At 43.2% G+C, this 20,485-nt stretch overlaps 1 protein-coding gene and 1 pseudogene across 6 annotated transcripts in view; one reads left to right on the forward strand and one right to left on the reverse strand.

The window, feature by feature from the left end:
* PLCH1 (phospholipase C eta 1) overlaps positions 1-20,485 on the reverse strand; it is a gene marked incomplete at both ends in the record, with an annotated part of 197,680 nt that overhangs the window by 23,812 nt on the left and 153,383 nt on the right. For all 5 annotated transcript variants that reach the window (XM_080696174.1, XM_080696173.1, XM_080696171.1 and 2 more), the window contains 4 exons: positions 1,100-1,191; positions 6,407-6,478; positions 11,398-11,559; positions 16,374-16,481. In XM_080696174.1, coding sequence (XP_080552300.1) covers positions 1,100-1,191; positions 6,407-6,478; positions 11,398-11,559; positions 16,374-16,481 — 434 coding nt within the window. The remainder of the gene's footprint in view (positions 1-1,099; positions 1,192-6,406; positions 6,479-11,397; positions 11,560-16,373; positions 16,482-20,485) is intronic.
* LOC308263135 (rRNA-processing protein FCF1 homolog) lies at positions 9,678-10,183 on the forward strand (annotated as a pseudogene). Its single transcript has one exon. The product of its transcript is annotated as an rRNA-processing protein FCF1 homolog (transcript).

Genomic DNA, 20,485 nt, shown 5'->3' on the forward strand with positions numbered 1-20,485 from the left:
AGAGGTCTTCTGGAAGGTGATCCTATTTTTCCTTTATCTTTTACTAATATTCAATTTTCTATTCCCTAAAGGCAACATCATACAGGTCTCCTCTGTCCTTACTAATTAGTTACTATTTTATATAGACATATCCTGTTGGAGCTCAAATGTAAAGTCTAATTGAATACTAAATGTTAATACCTAAAGATTCCTGTGTTTCTAATTTTATTTAATTTCAACTTTCAATAAAGTGTGTGTGCCTATGCATGCACACATATCTTCCTGTGATATAATTCACACTCCTTCATAAAACTTGTGGCATTAATATACTGCTAAAAAAAAAAAACCCTATATCAGATCATGTGCCATAATTTGGGTCCTTTTACTAATCACAATGACTACTGGCAATTTTAAAAAAGTAGCTTTTATTTATTTATTTATTTATTTGGTGGTACCTGGAAGCCCTTCTACCTCCAGGCTACACTCCCAGACCTATTTTATATTTTTGAAACAGGGTCTCGTAAACCAGCGCGGCTGGCTTTGAACCTGCGCGGCTGGTTTCGAACCTGTGCGATCCTCCATGTCTCCGCCTCCCAACCGCGGGGATTACAAGCGTGCACCACCACGCCCGGCAAAGTAGCTATTATTTTTGAGCACTTATTTAAATGAGCCAGGACTTACTGTCAATTAGTTTAATTCCTTTAATCCTTCCAAGAACCCTAACAGACAAATAGAAATGAGCAGCGTAGCTTGACCCAAGTTGGTAAAGGAGAGGAACATAATTGTGTAGTCTGGCTTGGCCAGATTCCTATCTTAGCTCCTATCTTCCTTTTTGGTCTCCAGTTTTGGCCCTCCGCGTTCATGTGACCCTACCTCTCTCCTGAAGATGCCTTTCACAAACCAATGGCCGCAGTAGCATTGATTAAGCACCTCACCGTAGGGCAGGTACACTGCTAAGTGCCTACACGTGTTACCATCTCATTTCCAGTTGATGTTCACATTTCTCTTGAGCACCACACCTTGCCACCTGCTTCTCTAGACACATACAGCTAAAGCAACCAAGCTGATGGAAGCGCAGGGGTCCCAGGAGTCTGAGAAAGAAACAGAGATGCTTTCCTACCTATAGAGTTGACCGCCCTCCCTGCAAGGGTTTTGCTGTGCATCCTCCTCGTCATCAGTACTGTAAGATTTAGACCGTGATTTTGTGGTTTTCTGCCAGAAAAAAAAAAAAAAAAAAAAACACGGTAAACTTAATAAACTCACTACATCAGGTAGACCTACAACATACAGAGAATAGACTGGATTTTAAAATACATACACAGAGGGACTGGGGACTTAGCTCAGTGGCATAGCACCTGTGTGGCATGTGCAAGGCTCTGGGTTCTAACCCAGTAATACACACACACACACACACACACACACACACACACACACACACTAACGTTTTGTGTGTATGTGTGATACTGGGGGTAAAACCCAGGGGCTTTCTACCTCCAGGCTATACTCCCAGACTTATTTTACACTTTATTTGGAATCAGAGTCTCACTAAGTTGCTGAGACCCTCACTAAGTAGCTGTGGCTGGCTTCGAACCTGCGGTCCTCCTGTCTCATCCTCCCAGGTTCTGGGGTGACAAGCGTGCACCACCACACCCGGCTCACACACACTAACTCTGAGGGAAGAAATTGACCAAATGCTGCACCTTGCTTCACCATTAAATGACAAACATGTCTCTGGCCATACTTATATTAAAATATTAATGCAAAACCAAGAATTTCATGCACATAAAACTGATTTCTAAGCCACATAAAAAAATCTTCTAAAGAGTTTTAGAAAAGCCTTATTAGCGATGTATTGTGAAGGTTTCTACAAGCAGGAGGGTCAAAGCTGCAGTTTCTATTTAAATAATTATAAGGGGAAATGTCCTATTGTATAGGAAGCTCAGTATTGATTAATGAATGACAAAAGACAGTTTGGGTAGTTTTAAAATGACTTGTAGCAACTTAAAAAGAAAAGAAGAGCCACCATTCCTGTCTTTGATCAGTACCTACTGAAATAGCCATCTAAATCAAACAATGCTTTTGAAATTATCACCCATTTTTTATTTCTAGCAGCATAATGAAAACTGCTACCCACAGGGCACAGGCTGAAAGGCTCCAGGTTTAATGGAAGGCCTTCCAGACAGATTAGTTGTTAGATACAAAGCCTTTAGTATGATATGGTTCCATCCCCACCTCTTCAGAGATAGCCCCAGTACTCAGGCAGCACATAAATAACTCAACAGTACAAGGTGGAGAGGGACCCCAGTCACTGTAGAAAACCTTGCCACCAAAAACCCAGCTTCTACAAGCAAAGGTCAGACCTTAGAGCACTGGGCTCCTGGGGAAGACGGCTTAGGAATGGATGGGGGCTGCATCTCTGTCTGCTTTCATACATCCCCTTACCCAACAAACAAGCTTCATCAGTGATGTAAGACACATTGACTCTTGGCTACACTGACAGTGAGGCTCTGCTATAGCCTGGAACCTTCTCAGGGGTTATTCCTGCCTGGAGAACTTCCACATGCAGGTGTGAGGGTGTTGGGTCCAATCTCCAGTTCCAGCTCGGCTTTGCCTCAGGCTGGTAAAGGAGCTAAGCTCTCTGGTTTTTTTATTATGCTTTTAAAATGAGTTTGGCAGCCAACTATGGGGCCACACGCTGATAATGCCAGTTCTGGGGAGGCTGAGACAGGAGGATCCCAAGGTTAAAACCAGCTACAGCAACTTAGCAAGACTCTGATCAACCCATCAAGACTCTGTTTCAAAACAAAACAAAACAAAACAAAACAAAACAAAACAAAATGGCTGAGGGTATAACTAAGGGAATGCTCCTGAGTTCAATTCCCAGTACCACAAAACAAACAAACAAACAAACAAACAAACAAACAGTATGGGAATGACATCTGTCCCAAAGGATTCTTATTGTGATAATTCAATAAGATGACACAAAAATTCATTCTGTAAACTACATAAGTTAACTTTTAATGGAAAATAAAAACAGTATTCATTAACAGAACCTACAATCTTGTGGACAGTTGTTTAATCTTACAAGTTGAGGCATGATAAATTCTAATACTATATCATAGCTGAAGTACTCCCCAAAACATTTACTCTGGGAGATAGTATTAATTGTAATGACAAGCTGTTTTCAGAAATAAGATACTCTCAGGAGGACTGCAAGTATAAGGCCAGCCAGGACAGTGCAGCAAGAATTTGTCTTAAAATAAAATGAAAAGGGCTGAGGGCAGAGCTCAGTGGTAGACATTGGTCAATTACCAGTAACACACTAAAAAAAAGGAGAAATGAGATATGTTATTTCACATTTGAACTGATAGGGTACAGCCAGAACACAGGTACACTAAAAATATTGTGTAAAATTACCTTCAGACTATGTGGACAGATATATCTAAAACATAAATAAATTTCTTATTTAGACTTGGACCCAGTCTCAAGATATCTCATGTATATGCAAATACCCACCCCCCAAAAAAAATCCTTAATCCAAAACACCTCTGGTTCCAAGCATTTCAGATAAGGAGTGCTCAATCTATAGTTAGCAACTTGAGGTAATACAATAATTGATCTGCACTTTTTCCTCCCGGTACTGGGGATTAAATCCAGGGTCATTCTACTTCTGAACTACATCCACATCTCTTTTTTTATTCTATATTTTGAAACAAGGTCTCACTAAGTTGTGGAGGGCCTCACTAAGTAGCTGAGGCTAGCAGCGAACCTGTGATTCTCCTGTCTCAGCCTCCCAAGTACTGGGATTGCAAGTGTGGGCTACCACACCTGGCTTCAATCTGCACTTTTAAAGTTCATTTTTTATTGTAAAATATAAAAAGCAGAAATAGGAAGTGATTCACAAATGGCAAGAAACAACTGGAGAAATGATTATATGTTTTCCACACACACATGCACACTGTTTTGATACATTATATCATAATTATACTGTAAAATACATTTTTCATCTTTTTCATTTAATATTTTGCAGGTTGAGGTCTTCAGAGAGATTATCTTTTAGTGGCTGCATTATTGTTCATTATGAAAATAAATAGTGGCTTACTTAAGCAGTCTTTATGGGTGAATTTTTTTTAGTATTTATTGGATTTTTTAAAAGTTTTTACTGGTGCATTGTAGTCATACATCTTGGGGTACAAGATGGTGGAGACATACATGCACACATCACCCAATTAGCCTTTACCCAATTCCCACCCCATGGGCGAATACTTTGATTGTTTTCAACTTCTTATTGTCATTTAATGCCCAGCCTATTAATAAATTATCCCACAGAAGGAGCAGAAAATTCCCAAATACAATGACAGTGTAGAAATAGCCTCATGGAAACGCCATGCACAAAGTTCACCATCCAATAACAGATTTCCAGCATAACATTTTTTACCTTTCATTGAAGCGTTACATGTATTTGGGGATCTACGCCAATCCTAAGTGCACACAACAGTGATTTTCACAAAGTGAGACCATTCGGGTAAGGAAAGGGCATATCATCTGTCCCCTAGAAGCCTTCCCATCCTCCCATTCTGTAATCACTTTCTCCCCACAGTGAAGACAGGCACCGCTACACTAACTTCAGTCCTTCAGGGGATTTCGCCTACTTTTGAATTTCCTATGAATGGAATGACACTATCTGTACTCTCTGGGTTCTTACATCTTTTGCTCAATATCGTGTTCATAAAGACCATCCTATGACCGCACATAGTTGTCATTTGGCCCTATTAGTGCCTACTAAATATCTCTTTCTGTGAATAGAACACACTGTTTTATTTGTTCCACTGTAGGTAGACATTTGAACTGCTTTCTATTAGAGCCATTACAAAGAATGCCACTATAAATATTCTTGCTTTTGTCTTTTGACATGAATCGAACAGTGAAATTGCTAAGCTGTGGCACGTAGCATAGCTTTAGAAAATGTTGTGAATGAAGCACCACAGCACCCTCACAGGCATATACGCCGTCAGCGAAGCTTGAGAATTCAAGCTGCTCACGTCCTCACCGGCACTTGGTCTTGGAATTTTCTTATGGTGATGGGGTGTGTCCATACAGCACCTAAGGAGATGCAGCCTTCGGCCTGAGCGGCCTACAGATTAAGGCAAAATTTTAAGTAAAGTGATTTAGCAGAAAAGGGGCAAAGATGGCGCCTGGAGGAAGCTATGAAGGCGTGGTTTCCCCATTCATTATGGGTGGGGAGACTGAGCAGTTTTCCCTTTAAAGGAGGTTCCGCACACATGAATGGCTCATGTACTGGCCTGGGATTGGCTGTGACCTGCGTGCTAGTGATCTTTATCCCAGATAGGCTAGGCTATTTCCCATGGGAATTTCCCTCGTGGTTTGCTGCTATATATATGATTGCTTGGAGAGAGATAAATGAGATCTTGCTTGACTTGACTCCCGGCTCGTGGGTTTGTGTTCGAGTCGTCGGTACTCATCATCTCCCCAAGCCCCGCCAACTGTCGGGCTGGATCCCCGACATTATGGTTCCTGTTGTGGCAGGTATGTTTGGAATCTTATTTTATTTTTAAATTTAAATTTGCATTTCCCCGATGGCCGGGAAGGGCAAGCCTCACCTCCTTAGCCACTGGATATCTTCTTTAGTGAAGGGTTCGCTGAAGACTTGTGCCCTTAAAAATTAGATTGTCCTGCTGGGAATGGTGGCACATGCCTGTAATCCCAGTAGTGGGGAGGCTAAAACAGGTTTGAGGCCAGCCTCAACAACTTAGTGAGGCTTTCCACAACTTAATAAGATCTTGTTTCAAAATAAGAAATAAAATGGGGCTGAGGGTGTAGATTAGATGTAGAATAGCCCCTGGGTTCAATCTCAAGTACCAAAAAAATTAGGTCACCTGTCTTTTTTATTGATTTATAAAAAAAAAACTACTTATATATTCAGGATAGCAATCCTTTCTTGTATATGTATATTTAAAATATTCTGCCAGGCGAGGTGGCGCACGCTTGTAATCCAAGCGCTTGGGAGGCTGAGACAGGAAGATTGCACAGGTTCGAAGCCAGCCTCAGCTACTGAGTAAGGCTCTCAGCAACTTAATGAGACCCTATTTCCAAATAAAGTATAAAAATAGGTCTGAGAGAATAGCCCAGAGGTAGAAAAGCCCCTGGGTTCCACCCCCAGTACCACAAATATATATAATATATATATATATATATATATATATATATATATATATATATATATATATATATATTCCTAGAGTACAACTGGCTTTTTGATATTTTTGATGAAGAGAAGCACTTGAATTTGAAGTCTTTTCCTTTTCTGCAGTCCTATTTAAGACACCTTTAGCTATTCCAAGGTCACCATGATGTTCTCCCAGAATCCTTCAGAATCTTTAAAGGAATTATCACTCTTAATTCATACCTTGTGTTTTCCAAAGTTGGTCATGAGGGATCGTCCGTGTGATTTCTTTCCACCTTCCTTCACATCTGGATTCTGAGTAAACAAAGGCAGAACATAACATTTTTCTTCCCTTTGCTTTTCCTGGCTCTGGTGGGGTGGCAGGAGGACCCTCTCTTCACCCTCCACTACCCCAAATGTGGCTGGATCTGCCGCAGAGAGGGGACACTGGAGTGGTTGTCTGGATGCCATGGCTCCCATGGCTGGGCCACAAGGCCACACCTCAACTGGCCCTGCCGTGGCTGCTCACCAGGCTGTCCCCAGCACAGGGTGTGCTCTTTCGAATGCTCTGAGTAGGGAGAATCGTTTTCAGTTAAGAGGAGATTCAATTTTTTAAAAAATGATCTAAAATCACTAAGAGCCAAATCTGTTGAATAAAGATAGTAATCACATTGAACACTGAGATACGGGATTTTAAAACATTAGAAATAAATAACCACGCTTGGGAGGCGGAGACAGGAAGATCGCACAGGTTCGGAGCCAGCCTCTCTGGCTTAAGAGACCCTGTTTCCAAATAAAAAAGTATAAAATAGGTGTCCAGGAGTGTAGCCCGGAGGTAGAAGGGCTTCCAGGAACCCCAGTAATACCAAAAAAAGAAAAAGAAAGAAAGAAAGAAAGAAAGAAAGAAAGAAAGAAAGAAAGAAAGAAAGAAAGAACAAACCCAAGCATGTCTACAAAATGAACAATATGATTGTTTTTGTTTATTAGTTTAAGTAAACCACAGCAAAGCTCATCTGTTCATTGAAATAATTTCTTTAGCGCGGATGCCTGTGAAGAGTGTGGCGTTTTCTGAATTCTTCCTCCTGAGGGTTAATTGTCCAGCTTAGGGACGCTTAGCCAGCAGCAGTTCAGATGCAAAGAAAGGACGAGATTCAAGAACTCTTAAGAACTCTTGATGGTGCCTGTGTAGTTCTTCCATCTAGAAGAATTTCACTAGTATTGTCTTTCAGGCTCTCAGGTGAAAAGACAGAATGACGGTCAAGGACCAGCAGCTGAGTGTCGTCCACCCTGAACCCTGCTCTGCGCACGCGCAGCCTTGGCTTTGAGGATGTACGTGATTGGCCGAGATGTACATGATCAGCCCAGGAGTACTTTTCTCTACTGTGACGAGACTCTACTTGCCCACACAACCAAACCCCTGTTTGATAAAGTAACACAGCAGCTGTGTTTAAAACCTCATTCTTTACAGCCCAGCCCAGCTCATCAAAGTCTCGGGTTCCTTTTTTTTTTTTTTTTTTTTAACTAGCCTAGAATTAAGAAAAAGTTAAATAAAAAGGGGGGGGGGGATGTTTTTTGCTCCATTAATCTCTGAAGTTCAAGGTTCCCTTTCTATTTTACCTGATGAGAAAATTATCATCAGGATCTCTTCAATGAAGAGATGAAGAAAATGAAAGACAGGCTTAGTCTGTTTCTCCCAAAATATCCAAGAGCAGCAGCGGTCGGTCGTCTTTCCCACTGGAATGACCTAGGCCAGTGTCAGGACCTCCAAGAGCCTGGGAGGGAGTGAGCCCCAGGGAGCACGCACTAAGCATGAAGTAGAATCAAGCTGGGCTACACCAATGTGGCCTTACAGGCATCTGTGTGGCTGAAAGCTAGTGGTTGAAGGGGAGAAGGGTGGCATTCTTATATGTATTGACTATTTATTGACGTTTTAAGGAAATCCCAAATTAGCCAGCCATAGTAGCACCCTCCTGTAATACCAGGACTTGAGAGGCTGAGATAGGAGGGTGGGAGGTTTGAGGACAGCTTCAACAATGTAGCAAGACTCTCAGCAACATAGTGAGATTCTACCTCAAAAATAAAAAATAAAATAAGGCTGGGGGTATAGCTCAGAGGTAGAATGCCCCCGGGTTCAATCCCCAGTACAGAAAAGGAGGAGGAGAAAGAAAAGGAAGAAGAGGAGGAAGAGGAAGAGGAAGAAGAGAAGGAGGAAGAAAAGGAGGAGAAAGAGGAGGCGGGGGGAGGAGAGGAGGAAAGAGGAGAAGAAGGAAGAGGAGGAAGAAAAGAAGAAAGAAGAAGGAGGAGGAGGAGGGAAAGAGGAGGAGGAGGAAGAAAGGAAGAGTAGGAGGAGGAGGAGGAGGAGAAAAAGAGAGAGAAAGAAAGAAAACCTCACCAGCCACTTTTTTTTTTCCTTTGTTGGAACTGGGGTTCCTGGAAGCCCTTCTACCTCCGGGCTACACTCCCAGACCTTTTTTTATATTTTTATTTGGAAACAGGGTCTCTTAAGCCAGCACGGCTGGCTTCGAACCTGTGCGATCCTCCTGTCTCCACCTCCAAGCATGGGGATTACAAGCGTGCGCCACCACGCCCGGCAGTCACCAGTCACTTTGAAATGCAGTTTGTGTGGAGCCAAGCTTGGCACCAGCTCCAGAGGTGAGTTCTCATTGGCATTAGCCTACATTAGCCTATTCATTCCCTTGCCAAGCTATTGTTTTAGGAAGGCACTTACCCAAGGCCAGTGATCAGCTAAGGAGAGGCACATGAGCCCAGTTGCCCAATCAGAGCTAAGCATGAGCTCTGCTCTTAGCTACCCCATCTCACTCTCTCTACACATGGACCAACACATGTAGCTCATGGGCCTGCTGGCAGTCTCCCAGTGACCACAGAGGAAGGGGGAATCAGTTGGTATGATGCCAGTAAGGAGGCAGGCAGTACAGAAAGGTCTCTGATGATACTGAGGGGCCTCTAGATTAAGCCAGTAAACTGGCCAGTTACCTTACCCACCCAACATCTTTCTTTATTGTCTAAGCAATTTTGAATTAGGCTTCTCTAGAAATTAAATAGGCCCAGGGAACAGCTTAGTGGCTGAATGGCTAGACTTTTGTAAGGCTTTTAGGACAACCACCAAGGCTGAGTGGTCACTTGGGTGAAAGAGTGGTCTCTTTTCTGCCGGTGGAGATGAATCCCCAGGCACAGGCAGTGGCGGCAGGGAAGGCTGCCATCTGCGGAGCCAGTGACCACACAGATCCCTCTGGGCCAGAACAGAAGCCCTCAGTACCTTACATGACAACAGGAAAAATTCACATTCCTCTTCCTGGCCCATTTATGATGCTTTTATTAGAAAGCACAGTTTAAAGCTCTCATCCAGAATCCAAACCCTTCATTTATTTAATAACTATTTGCAAAGGTCTAAGTCCCAAATACTATATAAACCAGAAAAGGCATAGTTCTCAAGATTGACGCAGTTACTGGTTTCTTGGAACAACAGTCTAGATAAGAAGACAGATCTTGGATCATGGTGAGAAGAGAGGGGGTACAAAAGAAAACAAGGAAGTACACAACTATGAAGCAAATGCTTAATCTCAGAGATGAGAGGCTTACAGAAAAGGATAGATTAAAACCAAGAAGAGAAACAAAGATCCCAGTATAATGAAAGAAAGAAAAGTCCCCCAACACCCTTCCTGCTTATTCTTCCAATATAACACTCAGTTGGGCCCACCTTACCATATTCTGATGGATACCAACTTTACCAACTTTTCCATTAAAGCCAAATTGGACTTAGTGCAGTCAATGATGGACTGTCTATATGCCAAGTGTATCCCTTGTATAACTGATTGTGTAATGGCTGAAATCGAAAACCTTGGGCAGATATATCTAGTGGCTTTAAAAATTGCCAGGGACCCAGGTTTTGAGCAATTACCATGCATACATAAAGAAACCTATGCAGATGACTGCTTAGCACAAAGGGTAACTCAACACAAGTGTTACATCATGGCCACAGTTGACCATGACCTTAAATGAAAAATCTAGAAGACCCCTGGAGTTCCTATCCTGTACATTTCTAACCATAGGTACAACGTTGAGCAGATGCCAGATGATTATGGAGCCCCTCTGTTCTAATTCTACAACAAAGTTCCTCTGCCTTCCTTCAACCACCTTTCTCTGCTTCAGTTCACTAAACATGCTACACAGCATGGACTATTCTTCTTGTCACCCATTTGCTGTATTATGAGCCGATTGTGTTTAAATTTTCTCACTTTTTGATGCTTTTGGGGAGGAAAAAAAAAAAAAGAAGACAGACCTTGATCATATGTAGCCCAAACCCTCAGCAAAGTGAGGTCCTATTAGCTTACCACAGGCATCATAAAGGAAAAGTTAGCAAATCCAAGGATCAGGCGGGACTCGGTCAGGACATCACTCTGAAGCTGGGTCTTAGAAGACCAGGCATGAGTTAGCTCAAACAGAGTGGCACGGAGTGTTCCAGACGGAGGGAGAGGAATATAGGAGTATCGCAACTGTGGCTGGTGTGAGGATGTCCCTGGGAACAGGGACATTGATAGGAGACCTAAGGCTGGGGCAATAGGCACGGATGCCATCATGCAGGGTCTTGAAAGCCCGGCTAGCAAATTCTTAATTCATCCCAAGCATTGTTAAAAGCCACTGCAGAATGTCAAACAGTGAAGTGACATAAGAGACCTGCTTTTTTTTTTTTTTTTTGGAATCATGTTGATTTAGAGTATGGATTATATTGAAAGGGTGCAAGAGCAGTCAAGCTAAGAGTTGAAATTTGTCTAAATTAGGACATGACTAAGGAGAAGAGACATGGACAGAAAGAGACACATTCAGAAGGTGAGCTGGGCGGGCTCGGAGGCTGGGGATTGTGGAGAGGGAGCAGATGAAGTCCCTGGTGTAAGGAAGCCTCCTCCCTCAATGAGCCAGAGATGCTGGGATTCATCCCCAGTGTCTCATGGAGATGGGACACTGGACACTATTTCTCATATCATTTTGGAGTACAAAGTTTTCATTCCCCAGGAAATATGAGAAAAGAAATGGAAGAAGCTGGAGAAGCATTTTCACAAGGAACAAATGATTAAAAACAAATATGAGTCCTAGGGAGTTCTCTCAGTAGTTAGCGTGGGGTCAAGGCCCTGGGGGCCATCCCTAGCACTGCAGAGAGAAAAAAAGTCTCAGGTACTTTTGATTTTCTGGTAGAAGAACCAAAAGAAGCTGCATACCTGCTTCAGGTGTGCGTTCAAGCCTTCGTGTGTGGCCTTCAGTAACGCCCTCACCGTGAAACTGTCGGGATCTTCTTTGTCTCGAATTTGAGATTCCTTTAAGAGGGATTCCAGCTTTTTCCTTATGAAAGATTCTACCTGATGCTCTGTGGTCCCGTTATTCTGCAAAGAGTGAAGTAAAGCAAATGAGTCCCTTAAGAAACACAGAACCAAGTACAACACGCACTATGACCTAGAAAAGTGTTTTTCTATCTACCAGTGACCTGTAAGAAGTTAAGGTACTTGTGCCATTGTGGCCCTGCCCCCAGCAGATGCTGCACAATGATGATGACTTATTTTTAAGAACTCTCTCAGCTGGGCGTGGTGGCCCATGCTTGTAAGTCCAGTGCTTGGGAGGCTGAGACAGGAGAATTGCAGGTTGGAGGAGGGCCTCAGCAAGTAGTGAGGCTCTCATCAACATAGCAAGACCCTATTTCAAAATAAAAAGTGAAATACAGCTGGGGGTGTAGCTCAGAGGTAAAATGCCTCTGGGTCCAGTTCCCAGTATATATCTCACCAAAAAAGAAAAAGAAAAAAAGAACTGTCTCTGCCAACTACTTCTCATGTAATTGCATTTAACATGTGCCTTATAAATTTCTATTATCTTTCTACTTCAATGATGCAGAATCTGATGCTTAGAAAAATTAAGTAAGTTGCTTAAAGTTACAAAGTGTGTAACTTAAGTAGGATTCAAACTCCCGATTCCAAGCCCTGACCACTATGCTACTTATTTCATGCTTTTGATGGACAGAAAGCCAAGGAAAGCTTTCAGAAACTAAGTTTTTGAAACCTACATAGGTGAATTTGAGCAGAAGTATGTTGTTCTCAAAGGTTCCTTCCTGGAACAGTTCAGATAATGTTACATCCATACAAGTTTTTCTAACAATCTCACTAACATGTACAAGAAAGGAGGAAGGGAAGGGGATGGAGTATATGGGAGGGAAATACACCAAGAGATGTGTGCACGTATATTCGTATCACTTTGAATCTCATTATCTTGTGTGAGTACATTGCACCAATAAACACACACCACACACACACACACACACACACACACACACACATATGTATTATATATTATTATGTATTATATATTGTGGTACTGGGGTTCCTGGAAGCCCTTCTACCTACGAGCTATACTCCCAGACCTTATTTTATATTTTTATTTGGAAACAGGGTCTCTTAAGTCAGCGAGGCTGGCTCCGAACCTGCGCGATCCTCTTGTCTCCGCCTCCCAAGCGCGGGGATTACAAGCGTGTGCCACCATGCCCGGCTAAACACATATATTTTTTAAAGATATCCTTCCTTCAGCAAGTAAAAAAGGATGTTATGAAAATGTCCAGTTTGAGGAATTCCTTGGGATGACATTTCTTCCCTATCTCCAACTCCACCATGTAACTAGAAAGACTAGAGACTTGTGCCATGGTTTGACATTGTAATTATTTGGTGATGTACTTATCACAATTGACTTTAAGAGTTTTGCATAACAAAGCCCTACCCATGCCCAAAGGGTGACTCATCCAATTTTAAGGTGTTCAGCGGACATAATTTTCTGGAAGTGCTGGTTAGCATAGCGCTGGCTACCTCACTCTGCCAGAAGACAGGGTCTCTGTTTACCCCTCTTGCTCTTCAACAGCTCCCACCGGTCCTGGCAACCTCCCTCCCCTCCACGAGTTCTCCTACCGCTTGCCCACGAGAAGCCCACCCAGAGGGCAAAAAGAGGTCCTGCTCCAGAACCATCACCAGCTTCATAGTCAAAAGTTTAAAGTGGTTTAGCCCACACACGAAGTTTTTTTTTAGAGAGAGACCATTATATTTGAGCCTTCAGAATGGGTAGCTTTCCAATAATGCATTCATTTTCACAGAATCCTATAAAAGAAAGTAATATAATTGCCATAAGGGGAAAATAATTAAAACCCACATCAGGCTAGGCTACTGAATTCCCCTGTGCTAAGATCATATGCATTCATAACTTTAACATATCCAATTAACAAGGCACTCCACTCCACTGGAGACCCTCCGGCCCTGAAGGAGACACAAAGATAGAAAGGAGCTCGTGCTTGACATCAGAAGCAAACACCCCACTGTGCTAGCAAAGGCATGTCCCCAAATGCCTTATCCTGGTCTGCATGGATGCCTGCAAAAGCACAGGCTACCAGCCACAGCATCCCAGTTGGCGGTTCTTAAGTATATGCTAGGTTTATTAATACGCTCCTGGCCACTTAGCCCCTAGGCCCTTATCTCTGATGCTCCAAACTTGTTGGGCATGTGCTGAACCTGTCAAGTTGATCCTGAGCAGGCTCATGTTTTAAGCAACCATCTTTCCTGTCAAGAAGCCTGGAAAATATTCCACAGTCCTTCCTGTGGAAAGCAATTAGTTGGCTTCACATAAGGCCAGCAGCAGATCCAAGAACAAAGCTCCAGCCACTCCACTCATGCACCTGATCAAATGACCTGGAGCTGGGTGGGGCGCATGCTTGTCGCAGAGGCAAAAGACAAGGCAGATAAGAGCACCTAGCAAGCCCAGCGCCCCCACAGAGTGCTCCAAGGAAACATGGCTTTCTCCCTCGCTTGGGGCCTCACAGCAAGTCAGATGCGGAGAGGAGATAGCGATGAGCCACTGTGGCCATTACGCCAGGACACCTTCACTATCAGCAGAGCAAGACTGGAAGGAAAAGCCAGGGCCCGCTGTAATCGCCCTCTTCGCATCCTCTGAACCCCGGCAGTCACTGGAGGAATGCTATCTCAGCCTGTTGCTCTTTCGTCCGCTCTGTGATTTACAGCACAGAAAAATGTGCAGCCGTGGAGAACAAAAACATGTGTGGCTGAGGTTGCACAACTGTTTTATCACTCAGTCCTGGAATTCGTTGGCACTGCTGAAAGAAAACCTGAGATGCACACTTGACCCGGAGACTCACTGGCCACCCAGCAGCTGCGGCAGGGTCTGTGCCGAGAGCCTGGGGGAGCGCGCTCTGCTCCCTGGGCCAGTGGGAGGGGAGGGATGTGGCATCAGGAGGGAAAAACGCCTCCAATATGGTAGAAGCAGTTTCTACCAGGGAAGCAACCAGGGATCCTAATTTCCTCTCCTGAGAACTCAATCCTATCTGAGAATCTTTGCCACAAATCAATCGATCGAACATGTAAACACATTTTTGTTTTGTCTCCAACGGGAAGCTGAAGCATTCACACCCACTGCAGATGAGGAGGATATAAATGAGGGCATATAACTGAGATAATATAAACTGTTAAAAAGGCAAGCGATGAATACAAATAGCAATCCCCCCTTTTTATTTCAAGCTGAATCTTCCCCTCTTCGCCCCTTCAAAGTGCATAAAAAGCAGCCAAGAAGAGTCTACTGAGACTTCACGGTGGCAAATCTGTCCCCTTTGAAAATCATGCCGGCTCCCTTGACACCCACAGGCAAGACATCACAGTGTCGCTTAGAAGGAAGCAGATTGGTATCAACAATATAATCACTGGATTCAGAGCAAGGGGGCAAATTCAGAGAATTTATATAAAAATTATCTGTTTTTCTAGAGGGCAAATAAGAGTCCTGATGTCCAAAGACAGAAATGAAATTCCAGACCCTCTACCAAAGCCCGTGCGGCTTTCGGGTTGTCCTGTGGTTCAGCTGATACCTGAGCGACAGAAGGCGAGAGGGAGGGCGCGTCTCCTGAGCCTTATCACGGGGTTGAGTGGTGCTTTTCTGCAGTGGCAGCTCCTTGATCTAGGAAGGGGGTCTGAAGGTCTAGGCAGGTAGCTAAGTATTCTGTGCCACTTTATTTAAAATGTGGCAAGGTGCCAGGCATGATGGCGCACGCTTGTAATCCCCGCGCTTGGGAGACGGAGACAGGAGGATCGCGCCGGTTCAAAGCCGGCCGCGCTGGCTTAAGAGACCCTGTTTCCAAATAAAAGAATAAAAAGTAGGTCTGGGAGTGTAGCCCTAAGGTAGAAGGGCTTCCAGGAACCCCAGTACCACCATAAAAAGAAAAATAAACATTGTTTTTTTTTTTTTTTAATGTGGCAAGGTAAGCATTTTGCCAGGCGCCCCATGCCTAGGAGAGTTTGGAAATTGTCTGAGCTGAGGTCCCTTCTCTTAGAAAGGAGACAGGTCCTAGAGAAGTAAGCCCAGTACAGCAGAAGCTCTGGCCAACCTTGAGAGGTGGCACAGAGGGCTGCTGACAGGAGGCAGATACGCAGATCAACCACAAGTTCATCTAATCAAAGACACTGACCTTGCAACCAAAGAACTTGAGGCAATAGGAGGGGATTTGCCTCTACAGATAGGGTAAGATGGGTTGATCCAATTCTTTTTTCCTTTTTTTTTTTTTTTTTTTTTTTTGGTGGTACTGGGGTTCCTGGAAGCCCTTCTACCTCCGGGCTACACTCCCAGACCTATTTTTACATTTTTATTTGGAAACAGGGTCTCCTAAGCCAGCACCCGCGACTGGCTTTGAACCTGCGCATTCCTCCTGTCTCCGCCTCCCAAGCGCGGGGATTACAAGCGTGCGCCACCACGCCTGGCTAGGGTTGATCCAATTCTAAGGCATAAGAATCCTTGGTCATGCACCTAACAAATTGCAAAGTAATTTTTTTTAAATGTCCTTTTAAGCCAGGCGTGGTGGTGCATGCTTATAATCTCAGCATTTGGGAGGCTGAGACAGGAGGATAGTGGTTCATGGCCAGCCTCAGCTACTTAGTGAGGCCCTTTGCAACCCAATAAGACCCTGTTTCAAAATAAAGAATAAAAAATAGGGCTGCAGATATAGCTCAGAGGTAGAGTGTCCCTTGGAGATATATATATATATATATATACATATTTTTTTAACACCACACCCAGCCGCCATCTTTGCAGAGTCCAAGGCAGTTCCACTTTGGAATCCCATTTTCACCGCAGGGCACTGAAGGTAGAAAGCACGCCCGAGCCTGAAACTTACATAGTGGAGCTTGAACTTGCACTCATCTTCGATTTCATCTGCACTGTCCTCGTCGGAAACCTCCCCTTCCTCCGCATCATCCCCAAGGTGGTAAGGCAACTTCTTGCCCTGCAGCAGATCGAAACATCGCAGTTAAAAATGGAAAGAAATTCAAAAAAATGGAAACAACCTAAGTGTGCACCGACAGATGAATGGAAACCCAAATGTGGTCCACACATACAGTGGAATTTTATTCAGCTTTTTAAAAGGATGAAATTCTGGTACCTATGACAATATAGATGGACCCCAAAGGCATTAGGCTACGAGAAATGAGTCACACCCAAAAAGACGATCATTGTGTCGTTCCACCTAGAAAAGGCACCTAGAATAGTAAAATTACAGAGACAGAAAGTGGAACAGTGGCGGTCAGGGCAGCAGGAGGCAACGATGGGCAGTTCTTACCGAGGGGTAGAGAATTTCAGTTTTGTGAGATGAAAAGAGTCCTGGAAACAGATTTATGTGACAATGTGTTTTAACACTACTTAACTGTACCCGTCAACGTGACTAAGATGGTAGGTAGATTTTATGTTACTTATATTTTACCACAATTTTACATTCATTTCTTTATTTATTCAGAGGCCATTCGACTCTGAGCTATACTCCCAGCCCTTTTTATTTTTTGGTTTTGTTTTGAAACAGGATCTCTCTAGGCTGCTGAGTCTCTCTGTGTTGCTGAGGCTGTCCTCAATCTACAATCCTCCTGTCTCAGTCTCCCAAGGACTGAGATTACAGGCATGTGTACCACAATTTTTTGTGTATGTGCAGTACTGGAGATGGAACCCAGGGACACTCTACCTCCAAGCTACGCCCCAGCCCTATTTTTTTTTTTATTTTTTATTTTGAAACAGGGTCTCACTGAGTTGCAAAGGGCCTCACTAAGTAGTAGTTGAGGCTGTCCACGAACCGCGATCCTCCTTGTCTCAGCCTCCCGAAAGCTGGGATTACAAGTGTGCTGCACCACGTCCGGCTACCACAATTTTTAAAAGTAAAAAATAAAATAAAATGTGGTTTCCCTGAGCCATTTATTACTTCCAACTGACCAGAAGGCAGGCAGATTAAGTTAACAGCAAAACAAGAAAGGACAGGACTTTTAAGGAAATATGGTCATATTCACTTTCAGTTAAGTGTAATTAGTTAGAAACACTGACCCACTTTTTTTCAAGAACACATGACTCAGTCCTGCATGGAAGAGCAAGTAATCCCGGTACTTGGGAGGCTGAAACAAGAGCATCCCAGGTTTGAAACCAGCCTCGGCAATTTAGTGAGACCCTAAGCAACCTAGCAAGATCCTGTTTAAAAATAAAAATTAAAACAGGGCTGAGGGTATCGCTCAAAGGTAGAATGCCCTGAGTTCAAACTGCAACACCAAAAAAAAAAAAAGGAAAAAAATATATGACTCACAGCAACAAGCCCATCCCCAGCCCGTCCCACTGTGCACAACTGCTGTGGTCAGAAGGTGGGTGTCCACCAAGACTGGCACGCTGAAATCTAATTCCCCCTTTTGTGACAGCGTGAAGAGGGAGGGCCTGTGAGGATACACAGCAGGTGTCACCTGTAGGGACCGGATGCTCACCAGATGCCACACCTGTCAGCATCTTAAGCCTGGACTCCTCCACCTCTGCAACCTCGTACATTACGTTCCTCTTGTTTGTGAGATGCCCAGCCAGAGATATTTTGTTATAGCATCCCAAAGAGACTAAGACAGCAACCATCAAGCTAGGCCCCCAAGAGTTGGTCGCCTGTGCCCTCAGCACAGGCTGGCTGCACCCCTGTCATTTACCAGCCCCCTTCTTCTCAAAAATACAGCGAGACTCCTAAGCGGCTTTAGCACAGCTCTCACATCCAAACCACGTTAGGAATCAGGGGCTTTTTGACAAAACAAAATTCCTATAGTAAGATGGATGTCAAGATACCCGAGTTATAAAATCACATTTGTCCCTGGGTATCCATGAGAGATGGGTTCCAGAAGCCCCCTCAGGCACTAAAATCTGAAGATGCTCAAGTCCCTTATATCACTGTAGTATTTCACACCATCTACACACATCCTCCTGTCTTATTTATTTATTTTTTAATTTTTGTGGTACTGGGGATTGAACCCAGGGGCATTCTACCTCCAAGCTACGTCCCCAGTATGATTTTTTTTAATCTTTATTTTGAAACAGGGTCTCACTAAGTTGCAGAGAACTTCACGAAGTAGTTGAGGCTGGCCGTGAACTTGCGATCTTCCTGTCTCAACCTCCCAAGTACTGGGATTACTGTTCTGCACCACCACACCTGGCTCTCCTGGTTACTTTAATTCCTCTCTAGATTACCTGTAACACTGAATACAATGCGAATGGCATGTAAGTACCTATAGTCTTTAGGAAATACTGACAAAGGGCAAATTCCTGTACATATTCTTTATTATTTTCCATTTGTGGTTGGTTGAATCTGTCAATGAGGGAGATGACTACATACACACCTGTTATGGTTTGGAGAAAACTCGTGTACTGGCAATGCAAAAATGTTCAAGGTGAGATCATTGAATCAAGGCTACGGTCTAATCAGTGGGCAAATCTGCTAATAGAATAATAATTTAAAGGGACTTACTAGGTGGTAATGCAGGTGGGTAGAGTGTGGCTAGCAGAGGTGAGTCACTGAGGGCGTGGCTTTACGGAACTACATCTGTCCCTGGTCCTCCCTCACCCCTTTCTCTCTGCCTCCCAGTCATCCTGAGCAGCTATCTTCTGCCATACTCTGCCACCATGATGTTTCTGTCTTGGAGCCAGTCAGCCATGGACTGAACCTCTGAAACCATGAGCCAAATAAACCTTTCTTTTTCTAAGTTGTTGTGTCCGGCATTTTGGTCACAGCAATGGAAAAGCTGACTATAACAAAGTTCTCAGTGATGTAGAAAAACGTGAGAAAGGTCTGGAGAAAAATATGGTCGATTATTAGGAGTAATGATCTTTGGATAAGAGTATTATGAGCAACTGTTATTTTTTCCATCTCTCTCTCTCTCTCTCTCTCTCTCTCTCTCTCTCTCTCTCTCTCTCTCTCTCTCTCTGGCAGGAATGAATTTTCAGGAACAGACATGATTTAGACAGAGAAGAAGAGCGCTGAACAGGGCCTAGAAATACTCAGTTCTCCTCTTGACAGGCAGTCTGTGTGGCCCCGGGCTTCTCCTCCAGAGGAATTATACATTTTCTAAGTCTCTGCTTCCGAATCATGTGCAAATGTGAGGTAAAAATAATACCTCATAAAAAAGCAGATTTAGAAAGCTTTCTCTCATATATTAAGTGCTCAAAAATTCTGGCTATTATTATTGTGTCCACAACCCCACTAGGGATTGGATTAGGGGTATATGTTTATCCTTACTTTGGTTGGCAGAGGGGGGCTTAGGGCCTTTATTTCTGAGAACAGAGACGTTTAATACTATGGCTTTCTATGTCTAGTCCTGGGTTTTTGGGGGGTTTTTGTTGGTTGTGTGTGTGTGGGGGGGTACTGGGGATGGAACCCAAGGGTGTTCTACCTCTGAACTATACTCCATATATATATATATATATATATATATATATATATATATATATATATATTAATTATATAATTATATATTATATAATATATAATATTATATATTATATATAATTATATATTATATAATATATAATATATAATATATAATATATTATGTATAATATATATATACTCTGAACTATACTAATTTTTATTCTTTATTTTGAAACAGGTTCTCACTGAGTTGCAGAGGGCCTCACCAAGTAGTTGAAGCTGTCCACGAACTGCGATCCGCCGGCCTCAGCCTCCCGAATTCTGGGATTATATGTGTGCGCCACCACATCCGGCTATTTTCCTCTTTTCTACATTTCTCACTATGATGTGTAATTGCCATGCACCAACAAAATTCTAAAAGATGCTTTAACATATACAAATGCCTGACGACATCTCTTTGATAGATTCTGAATCTATATACTTTTTAATTAATTGAGAGAAAGACACATTTTGACCAGTTCTAAAGATGAATGCATTATGTCATTCCTGTGTCCTCTCTCCCCGAATGCCCCAGGGGAAAACTT

This window comes from Muscardinus avellanarius, assembly GCF_963383645.1.
Source record: "Muscardinus avellanarius genome assembly, chromosome: 5".
NCBI lineage: Eukaryota > Metazoa > Chordata > Mammalia > Rodentia > Gliridae > Muscardinus > Muscardinus avellanarius.